Below are 17,728 nucleotides of genomic sequence, written 5' to 3' on the forward strand. Positions count from 1 at the left end.
GCTGGCTCCTCACCCAGCAGCCACTGTTGCAAGTGTGAAGCGGGGAAAGGCCCCGTGCTGGGGAAGGGGTTGCGGAGGCGTGGGGGGGGGGCACAGCTGTGGGGGCGTGGGGCACAGCCACAGGGAACCGCCAGAGACCCGGGGGTCCCTCGGCAGACCCTGGGAGGTGCCACACACCGGGTGCCCGGGGCGGTGGTAGCGCAGCGGGGCAGTGTGCGGCACCACGTGTACGCGGTCAGTGCATGGTAGCTGTGCACGAACGCGCACCCACGTGCACGTGCATATGTGTGGGTGTGTGCCCGCACCCACGGGCATGCACAGACACACGTGTATGTGCACACAGAGGCACGCGCACACATACACAGCCACAGGTGCAGACGCACGCGCAACGTGCGCACACAGGCGCGCACGCACACCCACAGACACGCACACACATCCGCAGATGCGCGCACACAGCCGCACACGGCGCGCGCGCACGGGCATGCACGCGCACGGGCATGCACGCGCACGCACACACGCACTCGCGGGCGCGCAGAACCTCTCTGTCCCGCCCCTCGACACGTGCGTCCCCGCCCCGTCCCCGCCCCGTCCTCGCGGGTGGCGGCGGGCGGAAGCGCGGGGCGCGTGGCGGCGCGGGATGGACCCGCCGGCCAAGGAGGGGCCGCTGCTGGTGCAGCACAGCTACAAGTTCGGCACTAAGGTGGGCACCGCGCGGGGCGGCCGGGCCGGGGGGGGAGACGGGCCGGAGGGGAAGCCCCTTCCCTCCCGTGGGCGGGCGGGCTCTGTTCCGCCCCGGGCTGGGCCCGTTGCCTGGGCCGCGGCCGCCGCCCGGCGACCGGGGAAGCGGGGCCGGGGCTCTGCCGGCCGAGGGGTCCCGCGCCCGCCCTTCCCCACCGGGGCTCGGCGGGCGCGGGCGGGGCCTGTCTCCCGGCGCTCGGCTGCGGGGCGGGACGGGACGGGGCGGCCGGGCGGGACGGCACCGGCGGGGCTGGCGGTCCAGGCGTGACGGCGCTGCCTTGCAGAGGTGGAAGCGGAGCTGGTTCGTGCTGTACCCGGCCAGCCAGCACGGCGTCGCCCGCCTGGAGTTCTTTGACTGCAAGGAGCCGGCGCTGCCGGCCGAGCGGCTGGGCACCCGGCGGCTGGACAAGACGGTGGTGCGGCTGGCGGACTGCACCAGCGTGGGGCCCGTGCCTGAGAGCGGCCCCCGCGCCGGCACCGCCGTCTTCCGCCTGGAGACCAGCGGCCGGAGCTACCTCTTGGCGGCCGAGAAGCAGCAGAGCGAGGAGTGGGTGGCGAAGCTGTGCGAGATCGCCTTCCCGGTGAGTCGCGGGGGGTCCGCGGGCCGGGCACCGGGGCGGGGGGCGACCCCTTCCTACCCGGCAGAAGGGGCCCGGCCGCACGGGGGAGGCCCTGCCCTGAGGCGCGTCCGCTCGGTCCCAGGCCGCGGGAGCCGCTGGGCCCGGGGCTCCCGTCCCCGCCCGGTGGTGCTGCCGCGGCGTCTGCCTGGCCGCGTTACCGGGCTCCTCGGCATGCTGCTAACGATTCTCGGTTGCAGATCCGAATTTCAAGTCGGGCTTCTCGTCCCCGGCGCGTAGCCCGCTCTCGCCCCCCGCGGAGGCCTGGCTGGGCCGGGCGGTGCTTCCTCTCGGCCCAGCCGCTGCCGCCTGTCCAGCCTCCGCCGCGGTGCAGTGGAGCTCGGGCTCCCGGCCGGCGGCAGCACCTGCAGGGCCGGCGCTCCCCCTCACCCGGCTCTGGGACCCCCTGCCTGCTGCGGGGGACGCTGTCAGCGCTGGGCGTGCGGCGCGGCCCTCCGTGCCGCTGCCCTCACTGTGCCCGTGCCTGTGGTGGGTGCTGGGCAGGGCTGCTGGTCCCAGGATCTTCCCACAAGGACCCAGGTGTTTGACGACGACTTTTTTTTTTTTTTTTTTTTTTAACCTGCTTGCATCCCCCTGCAGCCTGCTAGTCAAGCAAAACTTGTCAGTGCAGCAAGTGCCCAGCTGAGCAGGGCCAAGAGGCACTGGTGTGGTACTGGAAATTACTTCATGTCCCTGCCTGTGTCTGCTTGGTGCAGACATTGTTGCAACCTGTAAGCGGCTTGCAGGGCCAAGCTAGGGACACAGCATGTGCCTTTGGAGTGGTGCAGGGCAGTGGCAAGGCAGGGAAATGTCTGCTTGGAGCAGAAGTGTGCTCCTACCTTCCTTCACATGGTAGCTGTCAGTGGTGTGCTTGAAGTCGGGAAGCGAGCTGACAGTTCAGGGAGCGGTGAGCAACAGGCTGCAAGAATAGCATGTATTCTGGGAAGGCCTGGCCTGGAGCAAGAGGTCCAGGAGCTGCGTGTGGTCCCTCTGCAAAAAGCTGAAGATCCTCAGTTGTGATTTCTGGTCATCTGCCCAGAGAGCATGACTTTGTGTCATGTTGTTTGTTGCTGCCCGGAGGGTAAGCAGGGCCCAGTAGCTTGAGAACTGGGGACAGAGATCAAATCGTATGGGTTCAGAACAGAATTTCTTTTTCTTTTGAAGATGAGGGAAAGTGGAGTCAGACAGAGCCTTGAAGGGCTGTGGTAGATTGGCTGGCCCTTGGCTTCCTGACCCCAGGCTGGAATCCTGCTGCATTAGATGGCAGCAGCTCCTGCTCAGCTAAAGCATCAGCTCTAAGGATGCTAGGTTTTAGCAGTACCCCTTCTATTTGGGAGGAAGGGGTAAAGGCTTTTACCTTTAAAAGGGCCTGCTGGCCCTTTTTGGGCCTTCCCTCTTGTTAAGAAGTTCATATAGCAGGGCTTTAAACTGAGACTGTGACAGCTTGCCTTCTGCAAGATGTAGACTCTGTTGCAATTCCATCCCATGTGACCCTGAGAAACAGCTTCCAGCTCCAGCCCAAACACAGACCCTCATGCAGTGGTGCTGAGGCACCTCTTGCAGGGCATCTGTGAGCCTTTAATTTGCATGGGGTTTTGCCTGGGAAGGATGTTTGCTATTTGGTGGTAGCATCCCACATGCAGGCCCTTGGGGGACGTGGTTGCTGATAGTTTGTGCATTGCGCTTTCGGTTCTGCATGTGTTAAAATAGAAGTGCTTGCTTCCCTTCTGTGGGCTGTGCACCGATACTGGCACCGCCTTCCTGTCTGTGCAGAAGCAGGACACAGACCCTTGTGTCTCTCCCTCATCAGCTCCCTCCTCTGCTCATACTGCTGGGCGAGCGTGCCTGGGCTCATGCCATGCTTCAGGCGCCAATGTCACCTATGCTGGAGCACACCGGTGAGGAAGCAGAGCTGTTCTGTGCCTCAGTACCAGGGCACCCGCGTGGGCATGCCATAGCAGTCAGACAAGTGGCAGCAGACTGGGTGTGTGGGATGCCCAGGTCCGCACCTGTGGGAAGCCTTGTACCTTACTGTGGGGCAGGGTCTGGAGGGTAGGGCTGCTGGCAGTAACTGCTTTCTTCTGCACCCTGCCCAGTGCACAGCCCAGCTGGGGCCCAGGGTCGCCCTCAGAGCTTCAGGGAAGCCCCTCCTGCTCTGCCTGGCTGTGCTCATCTGCTTTTGTGCTGGCTCAGAGGTAGGGAGCCCTGGGGTCTGTTGCCAGCTGTGGGCAAGGAAGAGCTTGGCATGGTTGCAGGGTAGCCAAGCTGTGCGGTGCTAGGATAGGCCCTTTGTGGGGGAGCAGTGGGGTTGGGGGGCAGTGGCTGCAAAGGGGACCCAGGGGCTGGCAGAGGAAGAGGGAGATGGGGCTGATCTGCTCTTCCTTGGCAGGGAAACAGCCCTGGTGATGCTGGTGTGGCAGCCCGGCATGGCAAAGAGGGTGGCAGGGAGGTGCCAGCCCTGGAGATGGCCGTGAACTCCATCTACTACTCGAGAGACGAAGGTGGGACCTGCTGCTGCCCTGACTTTGGACCACCTTCTGCAGGGCCCTTCCTGCTGCTGCCCCATCACGGGGGCTCCAGTGGGCAGGGCAAGGCCTCACCTGGAGTGGGGGATGTGGCTTCCCTTGCCATCCCCTGAGTGTCCCTGTCCCCACAGTGAATGCCTTCTGGGTGACAGTGCAACGGACAGAGGCTGCAGAGAGATGCGAGCTGCGTGGCACCTACGTGCTCAAGGCTGAACGTGACAGCCTTGTCCTGAAGGACCCGCGGACAAATGGGATCCTCTATGTCTGGCCCTACCGGCTGCTCCGGAGATACGGCCGGGACAAGGTGAGGGGTGGGGGGAGCCCCGTGTGCGCAGGCCTGTTCCCATGCAGGCTTTCCTTTGTGAAACGGTAAGGAGCTGACGTGCCCAGCCAGCCTGTGGCAGTCGTGCAGCAGGCCCTGCCAGAATTGCTATAGCCACCAGCAATCACAGCAGGGTCCCCAGGGGCATCTGTGAACCTGTCTGTCCTTGGCTCCCGCCTGTGCAGGAGCATGGGCTAGCAGGATGCCTGTCCCCACTGAGGTCATGGCTGTGCGGAGCCCTGCTCTGTGTGGTCCTTGCCCCACTCCCACGGGGGCCGTTGCAACCCCTGCTGGCCCCTCTGCTGGACATCCCTGCAGCTGGCTCACCCCTGTTCTCCATCCCAGTGCTCCCTACTCCATTGCTGGGGGCAGGCACGTCCCTCCATGCTGCACATGGTCTCCCTAGTCTTTGGGGACCTTGGCCTCCCACAGTCTTGGCTCTGCCCTGGATTTAGTGCACGCCTCCTGAAGGATGGTGGTCAGAGCAGGAGGGGCTGTTCAAGACACCACTTTCTCTAGATTTGTTCACTTTGTGGGGTGTGCTGCTCTTAGCCTGGCTGACCTGTGTAGTCTGTCCCCTCCCGGTGCCCTCCAGCAGCAAGTCTATGATCTGTCTTGCCACGGCCCTGAGCATGAGAGGTACCTGCCGCACTGGATGGAGAGGAAGTGGCCTCCCCAGGGCTGTTTGTAGAGGTGACTGTGTCAGCTGTAGTTTGCTCATGGCACTTTCTGCGGCACTTTACCAAAACAGAAGTGGAAACTGAGCTGCTTGTGGAGGCAACTGGCTCATTGGCAGGGCCTGTGCCAGGGGCAGGATGAGGATCACATGGCATAAGGAGCCGTAGGTTGGTTCAGCAGCACAGACCCACCAGAGGAAGTCTGGCCCCAGGGGCTTTTGCAGCAACCCCAGAGACTACTGCTGCATGAGAGCACCAGTGAAGCAGAAAATCTCACCTGGGCTCAGGGACTGAGGTTCAGGAAGGGTGTGGGCATCTGCTGGTGAGAACCTGGGCATTAATACGTGTTCAGGCTGGAGGATCACAGCCTTGGTGTGAGACATATCTTTGAAGTGCTTCATACCGTTAAGAGTAGTGCTGGTAAGGCAAATGCTTTGCTTATCGTTGGTAGCCAAGCTGCTGCTGCTGGCCTTTCTCTTGCAGAGGGCTATGTTCCTCTGTCTGGTATCTCTTGCCACTGGATTGCTTCCCTTCTGCCTGGCTAATGCTGAGCTACCCAAGGTGCCCATAACAGTTTCCCCTGCTGCACTGTCACTCATCTTCTTGCCTGACTCCAATCTCGGTCTTAACTGTGTAATATTTCCTAGACTCCCTGGTGCCCATTGTTGACCCTGCTAGAATTGCTCAGGTAAGGCAGTAGGTCTCCAGCAGGACCTGCAGCTCTGGCCTTGGGGCAGCTCGGTGATGTCCCTTCAAGTGTGCATCCCGCTCAGCTTCCACAGCTTGTTCTGGGCTGCTGGGCAGCGCAGCCTCCCCCTGGCCGGGTGCTGTGGAGCCGCTGAACACAGTGTGCCTCTGGGGTGGTGCTCGCTGAGCTGCAGCCCTCACTGCCGGGGGTGGAGGGAGCAGGGTGTTCCATTCTCACAGGGCGCACAGGATCAGCACTGCAGGAAGCGCAGCCTGCACGATGCACTGGGTTGGCAGGTGCTGGGCAGGATGTGACTTTTCCACTTCCCCTGCAGGTGATGTTCTCCTTCGAAGCTGGCAGGCGCTGTGACTCCGGCCCAGGGAACTTCACCTTTGAGACCAAGCAGGGCAATGAGATCTTCCGCCTGGTGGAAGCCTCCATCCGGGAGCAAAAAGCGCAGGTGGAGGAAAACCGGCAAAGCTGTGACTCGCTGGATTCAGACAGCCCTGGTGTGGTGCTGATCCACCAGGCCCTGGCTGACTCTCTGAGCCTGGAGCTGCCTGCGGAGGGGGATGATACCGTGGCACCCAAGGCGGGGCTGGCGCCAAGGCCCAGTGCAGCGGCAGAGGAGAGAGACGCCGTGTCTATGCTGAAAACCCGGACTCTGCCAGAGCTCCCCGTGCCGCAGGCCAAGCCCACAGTGTCGAGCACGCCCCCCCGGTCCCCTCTGCCGAAGGTGCCCCACACCGTGCTGCCGGCTGAGGACCTATCCAGTGTGTACTCGGAGCCCCTGGACTCAGTGAAGGGCTTTCGGCCCTGGCCAGACTCGCTGTACTCAGACCCTGTTGACAGCAAGCCTGCTGGTGGGGCCAGGGCGCCCGGCGGTGCCTCGGATGAGCTGAAGCTCCGGCCGCTGGTGCCTCTGTACTCTGGCACGTACAAACAGGTGCGGGCTGAGGAGCGCAGCCAGCCCCCTGCTGTGCCCAGGCAGAGGGAGCACATCTATGACGAGCCTGAGGGCTGTGCTTCCCGCTTGCTGCCCTCCACCACCTGCATCTACGATGAAGCACGGCCCATGGGTGAGGCCTGGCGCACTCAGGGCCACGACGGCAGGAGCGGCTACGAGTATCCCTACAACCCCAGCACTGATGACTACTCAGTACCTGCCTTCCAGGCCAAGGCCAAGGGCCCCAAGCCAGTGCCTGCCCCCAAGCCGCAGGCAGCCCTTATCCCTAAAGGTGCTGAGAGGAGCAGGGACCCTGGCAAGCGGTGGGGGAATGCTGCTCCCGAGAAGGCGGCCGTCAAACCGAGGCTTAATAGCAGCAACAACAACAACAATGTGGAGGTGCTGTACAGCCAGGTGGCAAAGCCGCAGCACATGCAGAAGAAGGAGCAGTCTGTGGATGAGTGCAGCTTGTCGCCCGTCTACGAGGACTTGGGAGAGATATAACGTGCTGCTCTCTGTCTGTCTGGGGGACCCAGGCCCGTTTGTGAGCAGTGCTGGCTGCTGTCCTCCGTGGGTCATGGGCATGGCTTGGGGCTGTTCTGGGTCAGGCAGAGCCCCTTTTGGCTTGCCAGCACCAAAGGGCTGCATTTCCCAGGAGGCCCCTTCCACAGCAAGAGCAAGAGAGCTGTGGCTGGCGCAGCTGCCAGCATGCTTCTCCGGCTCTGGAGCTGGCTCCGCTGCCACCTCCTGATCCGCAGGAGGGCTGGCTGTGTCGCCCTGTGGCTGCTGCTCTGGCTCCCTCTGACCAGGCTGCAGGGCTGGGGTGCCTGTTGCGGTGCGTGGAAGACTGCTTGCCATCAGTCTCCAAAAGTATTTTTATACCACATTATTTTAATATTAAAACCTGTATGTGTCAGAATGAAATGTTTGCCTGTGGCATGTCTGGGCTGTCAGGTGTATGGATGGGGAAATGGTGCTGCAGTGCAGGGTGGCCTGGCTGTGCAGCATTCACGTGGTGGCACGTCCTTGTCTGTGCCAGACCTACTGCGCTAAGAGGAAGATGCAAAGAAAAATGTGTGCTAGATTCAGCTGTGGCTAGGATGCCCTGATGCCCGGGGATTGCGGGATACAAGAGTCAAGCTTGCAGATACCTTTATGTGCTGATTGGGGTGCAAAATGTTGTGATAGCCTCTCAGAGTAGGGCTGGATGGGGCCAGGACCCAGCTCTGCTGCAGCTGGGTGACTGTTGAGTAGACACAGGATTTCTCCTTCCCCAGCCTGATCCCTCTGCTGATTTCCTGCCACTCCCAGCTGCTCTTGAAAGGCCTGGGATGGCCCAGTCTGGATCACATACACTTTAATGGTAAAAACTGTGATCCCTGTTGTGTGGTCTGAGGCCAAGGGTTTGGCTGTGAATGCTGTGTGGCCAGCCTTGGGTGAAATCTGTGCAGGGGAAACAAGTTGCCCTTTTGGTGATGGTAATGGTTGTGAGAGATTTCATGTCCCTTCTGTGTGGGGCTAGATGAGGTGCTCTAGCACTGGCCATCCCTGTGTGTAGTGATGACTTCTGCAGGTTGATTACAGACAGTGTTTAAACAGCCAGCTGACAAACAGTGCTATGATGGGCCTGTGCAGAGGAGTAAGTGTGACTTCTGCAGCCCCAGGGAGCCACAGGCTGCTGGGGAAGTCTGGAGGATCGAGTTCAGGTCCCCAGACCGGTGAGATGGTGACAAAGCAGCAAGCTCTGACTGGGCATTTGTCTGATGCCCAAGCTGCAGGGAGGAATCCTCAGTAGTGCAACAATACAGCACAGCTGTAGCCAGGACTGATTTGTGGCTGTTCTGTGCTGGCTCCTCTTTCCCACTGGGTTTTTGCTGCAGGAGAAGGGAAAAAGCCTAAGGGGCTTTGGGAATCTGAGGCAGTTCCTGCCTGGGACAAGAGGCATGAGCAGGAGGCATCTGCTCCTCATGGTTGGCTGCTGGGTGGTCCTGCGCTTGTATTCCTGTCCCTGGTGGGTCAATGTATGCATCTGAAGAGCAGTTCTGCCTACCCGTTCCAGAGAAGAGCTCTGGGCATTGCTTAGCGGGGGGCCTGGGCCACCTGCCCATAATCCTTGCTTGTGACACCAGTGTGAGGTTCCAAGACTTAAATGATGAAAAGCAGCCTCCCAGGAGTGAAGCCCCAGGGCTCTCCCCTCCGTACGGCTACGGGTATGTGTGCATCTCCATCACTCTGGTCACCATAGCTCAGCATGCTGTGTGCTCAGTGCTGTGGAGCTGAGTGTGGCCGACGTGCAAATTGACTGACCCAGCTTTCAGCAAAGAGGGTGACAGTGAGGGAAGAAAATGCTCCAGCCTAGCACCTGTGCCAGACCAGCGGTCCCTGCACTCCTCTTGGCTGGGAGGAAAGGATATTTATTTTTTCTTGCTTCAGCAATGATACTGTCTCTTGTGCCAGATGACTTGCAACTAAGACATAAGCGCACAAGACAGAAGGAATGCTCCTGTGTGTGACCTGCTTGATTTATGCACCCTGCCACATGATAGAGAAGTGTGTGCAGCAGGGAAGGCTCTTAATCTCTGCTGATCAGGAGAGATGGTCTGGTTTTTTTTCTGGCTCAGTGTTGTGGATCAGACCTGTCATCTTGCTCGGACTGCTGCTCCATGCTTCACCTTCCCTCCTTTCTGGCAACAGTTCAGGGTGTAACAGATGCTTTGGGAAAGCCCAAGAAATAAGGTAAATGCAGAGTGAGCCTTTGACTGGTCACAGTCTTCCTGTTACCAAAGCCAAAGTCTGCAGTGAACCCTGACTTTGGAACCAGGAGATGATCTTTCTAGACTCTGCCTAGATTAGTATTTCTTCTGTCCGCCTTCACAGAATCATGGAATGGTTTGGGTTGGAAGGGACCTTAAAGCCTGTCCAGTCCCAACCCCTGCCATGGGGGTTGTGATCGGCTTCCCTTTATAGTCCCTTTTCCCTCTTCCCAAGTTCCCTCTGTAGCAGCTTCCTTCTTTCAGCAATAACTCACAAGGTGCTGTTAGCTTACTCCTTCCCATCGGTGAGGCATTTTGTTGACTTTGTACCCCAGTTTGGTATTTATGGTGTGGTTGCCAAAGTAGTTTCTACCTGCACCATCAGTTCAGTCAAGCTAATTCCCCATTTTCTGCCCCAAGTCTAATTTTATCATTTTCGTATTGCTGACTGGTTTGCATGCCGCAGGCTGGGCCATTTATATATGCATTACTGCCCTTTGCTGCTCCTTCTTCACCAGTTCTTGTGCTGTGAGCTTGTTAAAGACAGGCAGAGGGGTTTGCCACCAGTTTCCACAGCCCAACAAACTTGTATCCCTGTGCCTGCAGGGCTGTCTGCCCTGTCCTCAAGGAACTTGCCCTTGGCATGTTACCCCCAGCAGCTGCCTGAGATGCAGCCTCCTGCCAGACACGGAGTGCTGCCAGGGTGCAGGAAGAGCAGGTCCATGCCCTGGGCAGCCAGCGGAGCCTGTAGCCGAGCTGGGATCCCCGGGAAAAGAGCTGGCTGTGACTGCTCTGCTGCTGCAGCAGTCCTGGCAGCATGGTATCTTCATCATGCCCTTGTCATGGCATGCTGTTTATCCGGAGGTCCGGGTTAGTGTTGAGATTGCTACATACAGTACACATTATAAACTACAGGCAGTAAGTGCACGTTATGGTGGATAACTTTATTTTGAAACAGCTTGTCAGAACGAATTAAGTGGAACACAAACCTGTGCTGGTGCTGGGCATCGAGGAAGCCCAGTGAGACCACGCCACCTTGGCTCAGTTGAGCTGCTCTCAGCTCCTGTCCTGGCAGGGGCTGCTGTCCTACATCTGCACCAAAAACCAGGTGAGCATCTGTGCAAGCACTGGGCAGAAGCTCTCTGGAAAGTTCTAGGCCAACACCCCCATCTTCTGAACCCTGCTAAAAAGTACTTGCTGCATTGGCTTGCAGAACAGCCCTGTAGGCACGGACAGGCTGTATGGAGGGAAGCATCCAAACAGCAGTTGGCAGGGAGACTGGTGCCGTGCTGCAGCAAGCTGTCACTGCGTAGAAGCCAGCCAGCATGCTGCAGCTGGCTTGGCACTTGCTACAAACCCCTTAATGAACTGAGGCACTGGGCAGTGAAACTTTATGGCAGCAAGCAAATTGGCATCATCATGGGTAGTGCTGCTCTCACGACAACAGCACTCTGGGCTTTAAGATTAAAGTCAAAAGCCCTGGTTTTATGCCTGTTCAAACACCCTGCTGAGCCTGCTCCTGCAGGATGAGGGCACCTTGATGTTGCTGCCTACTTTATCTAGCTCTCTGACTTCCTCACCGCCCTGCTTGTAGCTATTTTGCACCTGCTGACATCAGTCTGTGGTTTGTGGCCTGGGCTAGCCTCGTCTCGGAAATCAAAATCTGAGGCATGCTGGGGGCGTGCACTAACGAGAGTGGGAAACGAGGGCTGCTGCAGGGGAGAGCTCAGTCTCTGGGCAGAGGGCTCTGGAGTAGCAGGCTTCCTGCTGACTGACGTGGTGACTAACAAAACCATAAAACAACAAGGAGGAACAAACAATGGGAAGTGCCTGTCTGACCAAGACCAAGTTTAGTGTCTTGCCTGCTTCCAGCCCCGTGCGTAAGGCTCGGCAAGCAGCCGAGCGGTAACCGCACCTGAGCAGGCTCAGGCAGTGCCCTGGGGTTCACTGCAGGAACTCGTCATACTCTTTGGGGAGCAGGGAGCGCTCGCAGGAATCTCTCCTCACCGCCGGTGGTCTGAACACTTGGGCAGGAGAAGGAGCCATCAGAAGGGGTGCCACCGTGGCTTTTGCTCTGCTCTGGTGCTGCAATACAGGGACAAAGTATGAATGCACCTTGGAGGAGGCGCTGGCTTGTCCAGCAGCACGCTGCCCGTCTCTGCACATGCCAGATGCCCCCTCCTCAACTGCACAAGCTTACGCTGCGCCCGTCCCTCTGCTCTGCCAGCTGCAGGTGACACTGCCCCTGCCATTTGCTGCCTTCCCTGTGTTGCTGGGTGTCAGGGAGCTGCCTCCAGCCCTTCAGCAGGCCAGAAGGGCAGAACAGAGACTATAGGCTAGTCAAAGGCAAGAGACATACCTGCTTGGGTTGATGCCGCTCTGGTCGCTGGTCCCTGGGCTGAGCCTGCTGTCTGTGCAGAGGTTTGTACAACATACTCTTCAGGTATTTGTAGAGGTTGCTTTTTAGGTGCAAGGGGTTATAAGCAACTTCCACTTCCAAGCTGTTCAGGGCACTCTGCTCAGACAGAAGAAAGAACATAGTGGCTGTGAGATGACCCTAGAGACTGTGGGGTTTGCTTGGGGTTTTTTGTTGCTTTTAGTGTTGAGGGCTTTTTTTTTGCAGGGGTGAGTCTTACAGATGCTCTGTGCCACCCTACAGTGACGGGAGAAGGGGTCTTTGGCTGTGCTGCTCCCCACAAGGACCGCCCTTAGCTGTGTCTGGAACAAGAGGCACCTACAACCAGGTCCTAATGGATTTAAGCACTTGTAGGATGCAGTCCTATCCTCCCCCCTGCCCTTAATCAGCCAATAAGCTGGAGCACCCTTTCTAGGCACTGTCACCCTCAGCTCTCAGCCTCATAAGGCCTCTTCCTCTTCCCCCTCCCCCCAACAGACACGCAGCATTGCTCCAAAGAACAGGCATTTGCTGGCCGTGAAGAAAGCTGTAGGATATATTGACTGCTGGGAAGAAGTTTTGGAGTGCTCAATCATATTCCAGCTGTCACTAGGCATTTTCACAGCTGCTCCCTCCTCTACTCATCTGCTAAGACCTACAGGGAGGGCTCTGCCCCTCCTGGCATCACCTGAAGCAGACGCAGGCAACTCAGGAGAAGAATGTATGGATGCACAATGGGAAATGCAGAAGCCTGAATCTACTGGAAGAAACGGAGACACTTTTATGTATTGTTTTACCTTATGCCTAAAGCACCTCTCTCTGCAGTCAGAGGAGATCCATGTTCCCCAGCAATAAGGGAGGTGGCTACATCTTCAGCAGCAGCTGCACGCCCTGTGCATCAAGGCTGATCATTACTTTGATCCCTGCTTGTACAACTGGGATCCTTTCTGCAGGTATTTGTGCAGGCTGTCAGTGACTTACCTCTATGGGGCCATGCACTCTCTCAGGCTGCTCAGCAAGGAGGGCTGGGAAGGTCGATGGTAGCAAGAGCTCTCTGATGGCGACTGCTTTGACAAGTAGAGTGGCAGAGTCGGAGGGGATAATGATGTAGTAGGAATGCACCATTACGTTCCAGTTTGGACTAGTATTCTGAGGCTCACGTTTGGCCAAAAGCATCCACTTCCTTTTCTAAATGGCAAAAGTTAACGTGACCAATGGGCAATGGCCACTTCCTTCAGCACTTTCACTGTAGGGGCTGCTGGCTTCAGGGGCAGATACATTCATACGTGTCAGAATAAGAACACTATTCTGCATTATGGTTGAGGACAGTATGTTGGGGGTGTGTGGTTTTTTTTTTTTTAATTGAATGCAAGACAATTCTTAAGAAAAAACATCCAATTTTGCTTTACAACTTGTCAGTAATGGAAATTCCTCCACATCCAAAGCCTTGGTTAATTATTTTCACAGTTAAAAGATGTACATCTAACTCCAGCCCTGACTGTTGCACTTTGTTGATCCAAACACTGGATTTCTGATAGGCAAGAGAGCCTTCTCTAAGGTCTGTTGTGCTGTAGCATCTTTCCAGTGCATGCACTGGCTGGAAGGATTTACAAGCCCATCTCTGGGCCATGAGATGAAGCTGCAGCTTTTGAAACATGTTCTCTGGGGCAGGCTAGACAGATTTTATTAGATGTGCACTAACTATTCCTTTCTATGGCCAGCCCTCCCCCTGAGACTGCAATTTTCACACACTCACCAGAAGACTATGACATAGAGCATGGAAACTGTGCTGATTTATCTCCAGTTCATCCCAGTCAAGCTGCCAGCAGGTTGTGGGCTTGATGATGAAGGGCAGACCGTACAGTACAGACTCGCAGACCCCTTCAGACTTCAGAGCCCTGCAAATACACAGCTCACGTTAGCGAAGCACAGCCAACATGAGACCAGCAAGACAACTCTACCAGGAGATGACTAGCTCAAGTGGCTGTGACATTTATCAGCTGCAATACTGCTACAAGCACTTGATGTCTGTGTTGGTGTGGCCTGTCGCTACGAAACCTTCCAGAACAGTCCAACTGCAGTGAAAAGAGGCTTTCTTGATTTCCAGATTCCCTTGGACCTGCACTGACAAGAGCACACCATGAAGCAAATCCAATCTTCATACTTTTTTTTTTTTTTTTAATACAAAACGGCGTTAATCTGGCCTCTTGGGCAATACCTCACCCAGGCAATTACATGTCTTCCTAACTGCTGTTTACTGGATCGTGGTTATCTTTCACGTAAACTGACACGTGCTCTACTCCCACACAGATCCAATACCACACCACAAACACCACTACAGACCTCACAGTGCTTGACATTGCCTGCCCATAGCACATTGTGCTTTGTGACGGGGCATATAAATTAGCTTCAGTGCTGTGGCTTGAGCCATTTATGAACAATTACCGAGTGCTCTTCAGCTACTGACAGGATGAGAATAATTTTAAGAGCAACTGTATAGTTCAGAAGCTACACAAAATTTTTCCTATAAATAACCCTCAGAAAAGACACCAGAGAGCATCACTCTTCTTGTTACGCTCTGTGCTTACCAGCCATAGGCTGCTGAGAGGAAAATGAAAAAATTCCTATGTGAAGTCACACAGTGCTATGAGGCTTTGCTTGCTTTTTTACTACTAGTTAGCTCAGGCTCTGACACCCAGTTAATTGCTATGGCCTCATTGGGTAGCGAGAGAACAGCAAATTATATATGGACCAATGGCTGCAATCTGCAGAACTTCACACTGGAGGGAAACAACTGTTGCATTAGTAACACCTACAGTATTACACTCATAAAGTGCTAGTGTCATGGGAACACCATCTTTGACTCTGCACTCCTGTCTGCATCTGCGGGATGTGCTGTTCCATGACACTAAGAGCAACGGGGTTAAGGGTATCTTACATCAGAATTTCACTTGCTAGCACCGAGTCCCCCAGCACTTTATGGTGATGCTGCTAGGTCCTAGCTGAAATTGCACAGAAAGAGTGAAGGCTGCTATTATACCAGCCTTCCAGTTACCAAGTGCAAAGCATGTAACGACACTTACTTTACAACCTGGAGTTTGTACAGCACTGTGGCTGGCCAGGCTGCCATCTGGCAGGGTGAATTCAGATCTACCGCTCTCATGGTGCCATCAGCTGTCCCAGAAAGTAGAGCTGGGTCGAGCAATCTCTCCTGCAAATCGCATTTCAGGCACACTAGGAGAAGAAGGTTGGGTTAGATTGCTGGAAATGGCAACGTTTAGCACATGACATGTTCAAAGCACTTAAAAACACTAAGGTAATGTTTTCTGGCAACAGCTGTTGAGGGAAGAACAACACTAAAGCCCCCGTTTTACACACCAGGGGAAACACCACACACTTGGCATGGTAACGAAACAACGATTGACTGGTAACTGGGCAGGCAAGTTCCAGTCTTGGCAACCAGCGGCCAGCTGCAGCTGTAGAGGGAGCAGCAGCTCATTTCCCAATGCCACACTGGGTTCAGGGTCACACATTTCTGGGCAGCTGTTCTACCTGTGTTTGTGTAGAAACCCTGCACGCCACTGACACCAGCTCTGGTATAACATGAAATATAGCTGCATACAATTTCTCTGGCCTTCTACACATTTCTTGAGTGAAAAAACGTGACTGCAGTGTAACTTGGTCTTGCTAGCTATAATAAGACAATGCATTAGGTATGAAATTCAGCGTTACAATGAAGGAAAATCCACCTTTAACAAAATATAATTGCCTGTGCTGGTATGGAGGCTGTTATGGTAGCTACTACATAAATAAAAAGTCACACCAGGCTTTCTGATCTGCTTGCTGTGGAGCATATCTGCAGAAGCCACCAGCAACTCTCTGAGGCTTGCTTCCAGTCTGGAACTGGCCTGTGGATCACCAGAAGAAAACAAGTGTGCTTCTGCTGTAATGGCAATGGGAAGCTGTGCATGAGTACCCTACTGGAGTGGGATATAGTACCGTATTGGAGAGGCATGGAAAGGGAATTGCCAGAATTACACGTGCAGATTCTCATGGCAGTGCAATGCTGACAACGCAGTTAACAACTTATGGGAAACATCTATGTCTGCTGTAGCTGTTGGGTGTTTTCAGTGCTCACCCGAGGATGGATCAGGGATTTGGACTTAGACCAGTAAAGGAAAAAAAATAGATATTCCTTATAAATTTTCCCCATGCATTATTATAACTGCTAGCAGCTCCAGCCAGAACATTAGCTACTTTAGCGCTATATCTACAGATATAAATACAAGCCAATCTCTTTGTAAGACTGCCTTTATTTAAGGGCAGCTCTGGCACAGACTTTTAGCACTGAACACAAGGAACACAGTTTTTAGGGCTACACAACTGAGCCAGAATGCCTTGGCTCTCAGTATGTAAGGCCCCTTTTACCTTGACCAAGTAGCTCTAAATTCACACACACCTCAAGGCTCATTTTGGCTGCGGAATGGAAACAAATTATAGCATCAGCAGCCACAGGACATAGCAGCAACCTAGAAGTATTCTAAGCAAATAGCCCCTCTCAACCCGAGACAACAGAAACTTCAGAGAGCTTTCAGAGTCACTCAGAGACCTTACTTGGGTGAGGGACGTGAGAGAACATGCCCATAGGACAGGCCTGGGTAATCTTTAAGGCTGTGGGATGTGGGAGCTCCCTGCAGAGTGGAAGAGAAAATGAAATACTTAGGGTGGTCCTGGGTGCAGTGGCACGGCTGAAGCCTCCTGACGGAAGGAGGAGATGGAGGTGTTCTCTCTCTGTGCCATAGTCATGTAGCCATGTTTTAAACAGCATCTCCAAGCTGATGACGTTGTCCTCTATGGTTTGCACATCGATGTCCATTCCCAGGATTGCAACATCTGCAGGAAAAAAAGGTGAAAAAGCACGGATATTTTCAGCCATGGAAAAGAACACTCTTTTTGCATTTTCCACTACACTATACCTTCCTAGCCTCTCAAGTGCTTTCACAGAAGAAGTGCTCCAGAAGCCATTACCATGCAAACCACAGCAGAGCACTGTGATGCCAGCCCTCTTAAAAGGACATTGCTGGAAGGTGAGCTGCTCCACAGGCTACACCAACACCTTTCTCATCAAAGGGGTGTGTGGACTGGCTACTACTGTCTTCAGAGGACTAGTTGTGACTGATGCAAACCATCCTGTGCTGTGGTCACCTTAGCACCAGCCTCAGAGACTCTTCTCACAACGTTAAACCATTTCCTCCTTTTCCCTGAACAAGGGACACTGGACACGTGATGCTATGAGAAATCAGAGACTGCAAAACTAAACTGCTATAGTGAAGGGAAATTTTGTAGTAGTGATGGAAAAGATAAATGTTCCTTCGCAATATGGCTGCAAGACTAAATTACTAAACACCCTCAACACGTGCTTAAAGGAGCAGCTAGTCACAGACCTGAGAAGAGCAGAAGCAAAACTTGTCCTGGACCTGATCAACACAGAGTAAGTGTTTCAACACGTTACCATGGAAGTGCTGGTTGGTAACACAGCAATCCCACAGTAGAACATCCTTGCAGATACAACAGTAAAACTACCCAGGGCCATTACATTTTATTTCAAATAAGTAAAATGCATAAAATTTAGAGATTTTTTAAAAAGAAACTAAAAGGAAAAAGTCAATATGTTTGCAAAGACATAGCAAGTACTTAAGCTACCACGTTGGAGGTGCAGAGCAAATGTATATGATCTAGCTACAACATTTAGGAATGGAGAAGCACAGGCTGGACAGCAGAGTTAGGAAGGTCACAAACAAGGTTAAACCCCTGCAAAAAAGCCAGAACCCAAATCACCCCAAATACCTCAAAGGTACATCCAAATGAGAAGCTAGCATAAAGTCTAGCAGATTAAGTAATTTAATTTAAAAAAATCTATAGGTAAAAGTGAAAAAAAAAAAAAAAAGAATGTGATGAACAATTTGAAAAATGTGTAAGACATGTAATACACCCATTTGTAAGCACAGAAGGAACAGATAGCCTGGCAGCATTCATAGGGTCACCATACAGCCAAGATGTGAAACAG

General features: G+C 54.6%; 2 protein-coding genes across 4 annotated transcripts in view; one reads left to right on the top strand and one right to left on the bottom strand.

Moving 5' to 3' along the window:
- Nucleotides 1-550: 550 nt before the first annotated feature.
- On the top strand, nucleotides 551-7,437 carry DOK1 (docking protein 1). Of its 2 annotated transcripts, XM_056345988.1 has the most exons (5): nucleotides 551-700; nucleotides 1,023-1,319; nucleotides 3,745-3,856; nucleotides 4,012-4,184; nucleotides 5,902-7,437. In XM_056345988.1, exons 1-5 carry the CDS (start codon nucleotides 638-640, stop codon nucleotides 7,015-7,017), a joined length of 1,761 nt encoding a protein of 586 aa, XP_056201963.1. In that variant the 5' UTR covers nucleotides 551-637; the 3' UTR covers nucleotides 7,018-7,437. The 2 variants fall into 2 exon arrangements, with proteins under 2 accessions (XP_056201963.1, XP_056201972.1); XM_056345997.1 differs by lacking the exons at nucleotides 551-700; nucleotides 1,023-1,319 and adding an exon at nucleotides 1,383-3,253.
- Nucleotides 7,438-10,189: 2,752 nt separating this feature from the next.
- Nucleotides 10,190-17,728, bottom strand: part of M1AP (meiosis 1 associated protein) — a 35,081-nt gene continuing 27,542 nt past the window's right edge. The window contains exons 5-10 of one of the 2 annotated variants that reach the window (XM_056346018.1): nucleotides 16,381-16,554; nucleotides 14,745-14,895; nucleotides 13,418-13,559; nucleotides 12,643-12,849; nucleotides 11,626-11,781; nucleotides 10,190-11,351 (exon numbers count right to left, since the gene is read on the bottom strand). In XM_056346018.1, coding sequence (XP_056201993.1) covers nucleotides 11,211-11,351; nucleotides 11,626-11,781; nucleotides 12,643-12,849; nucleotides 13,418-13,559; nucleotides 14,745-14,895; nucleotides 16,381-16,554 — 971 coding nt within the window. In that variant the 3' untranslated portion in view covers nucleotides 10,190-11,210. Of the gene's footprint in view, nucleotides 11,352-11,625; nucleotides 11,782-12,642; nucleotides 12,850-13,417; nucleotides 13,560-14,744; nucleotides 14,896-16,275; nucleotides 16,555-17,728 lie in introns of both variants that reach the window. The other variant, XM_056346009.1, reaches the window with a different exon arrangement.

This window comes from Falco biarmicus, chromosome 1 (assembly GCF_023638135.1).
Source record: "Falco biarmicus isolate bFalBia1 chromosome 1, bFalBia1.pri, whole genome shotgun sequence".
Classification (NCBI taxonomy): domain Eukaryota; kingdom Metazoa; phylum Chordata; class Aves; order Falconiformes; family Falconidae; genus Falco; species Falco biarmicus.

Coding starts and splice junctions, on each gene's coding strand:
- DOK1 (XM_056345988.1), top strand. CDS start 638: ATGGACCCGCCGGCCAAGGAGGGGCCGCTGCTGGTGCAGCACAGCTAC. Junction 701..1,022: donor GCTACAAGTTCGGCACTAAG/GTGGGCACCGCG, acceptor GCTGCCTTGCAG/AGGTGGAAGCGGAGCTGGTT. Junction 3,857..4,011: donor CTACTACTCGAGAGACGAAG/GTGGGACCTGCT, acceptor CTGTCCCCACAG/TGAATGCCTTCTGGGTGACA.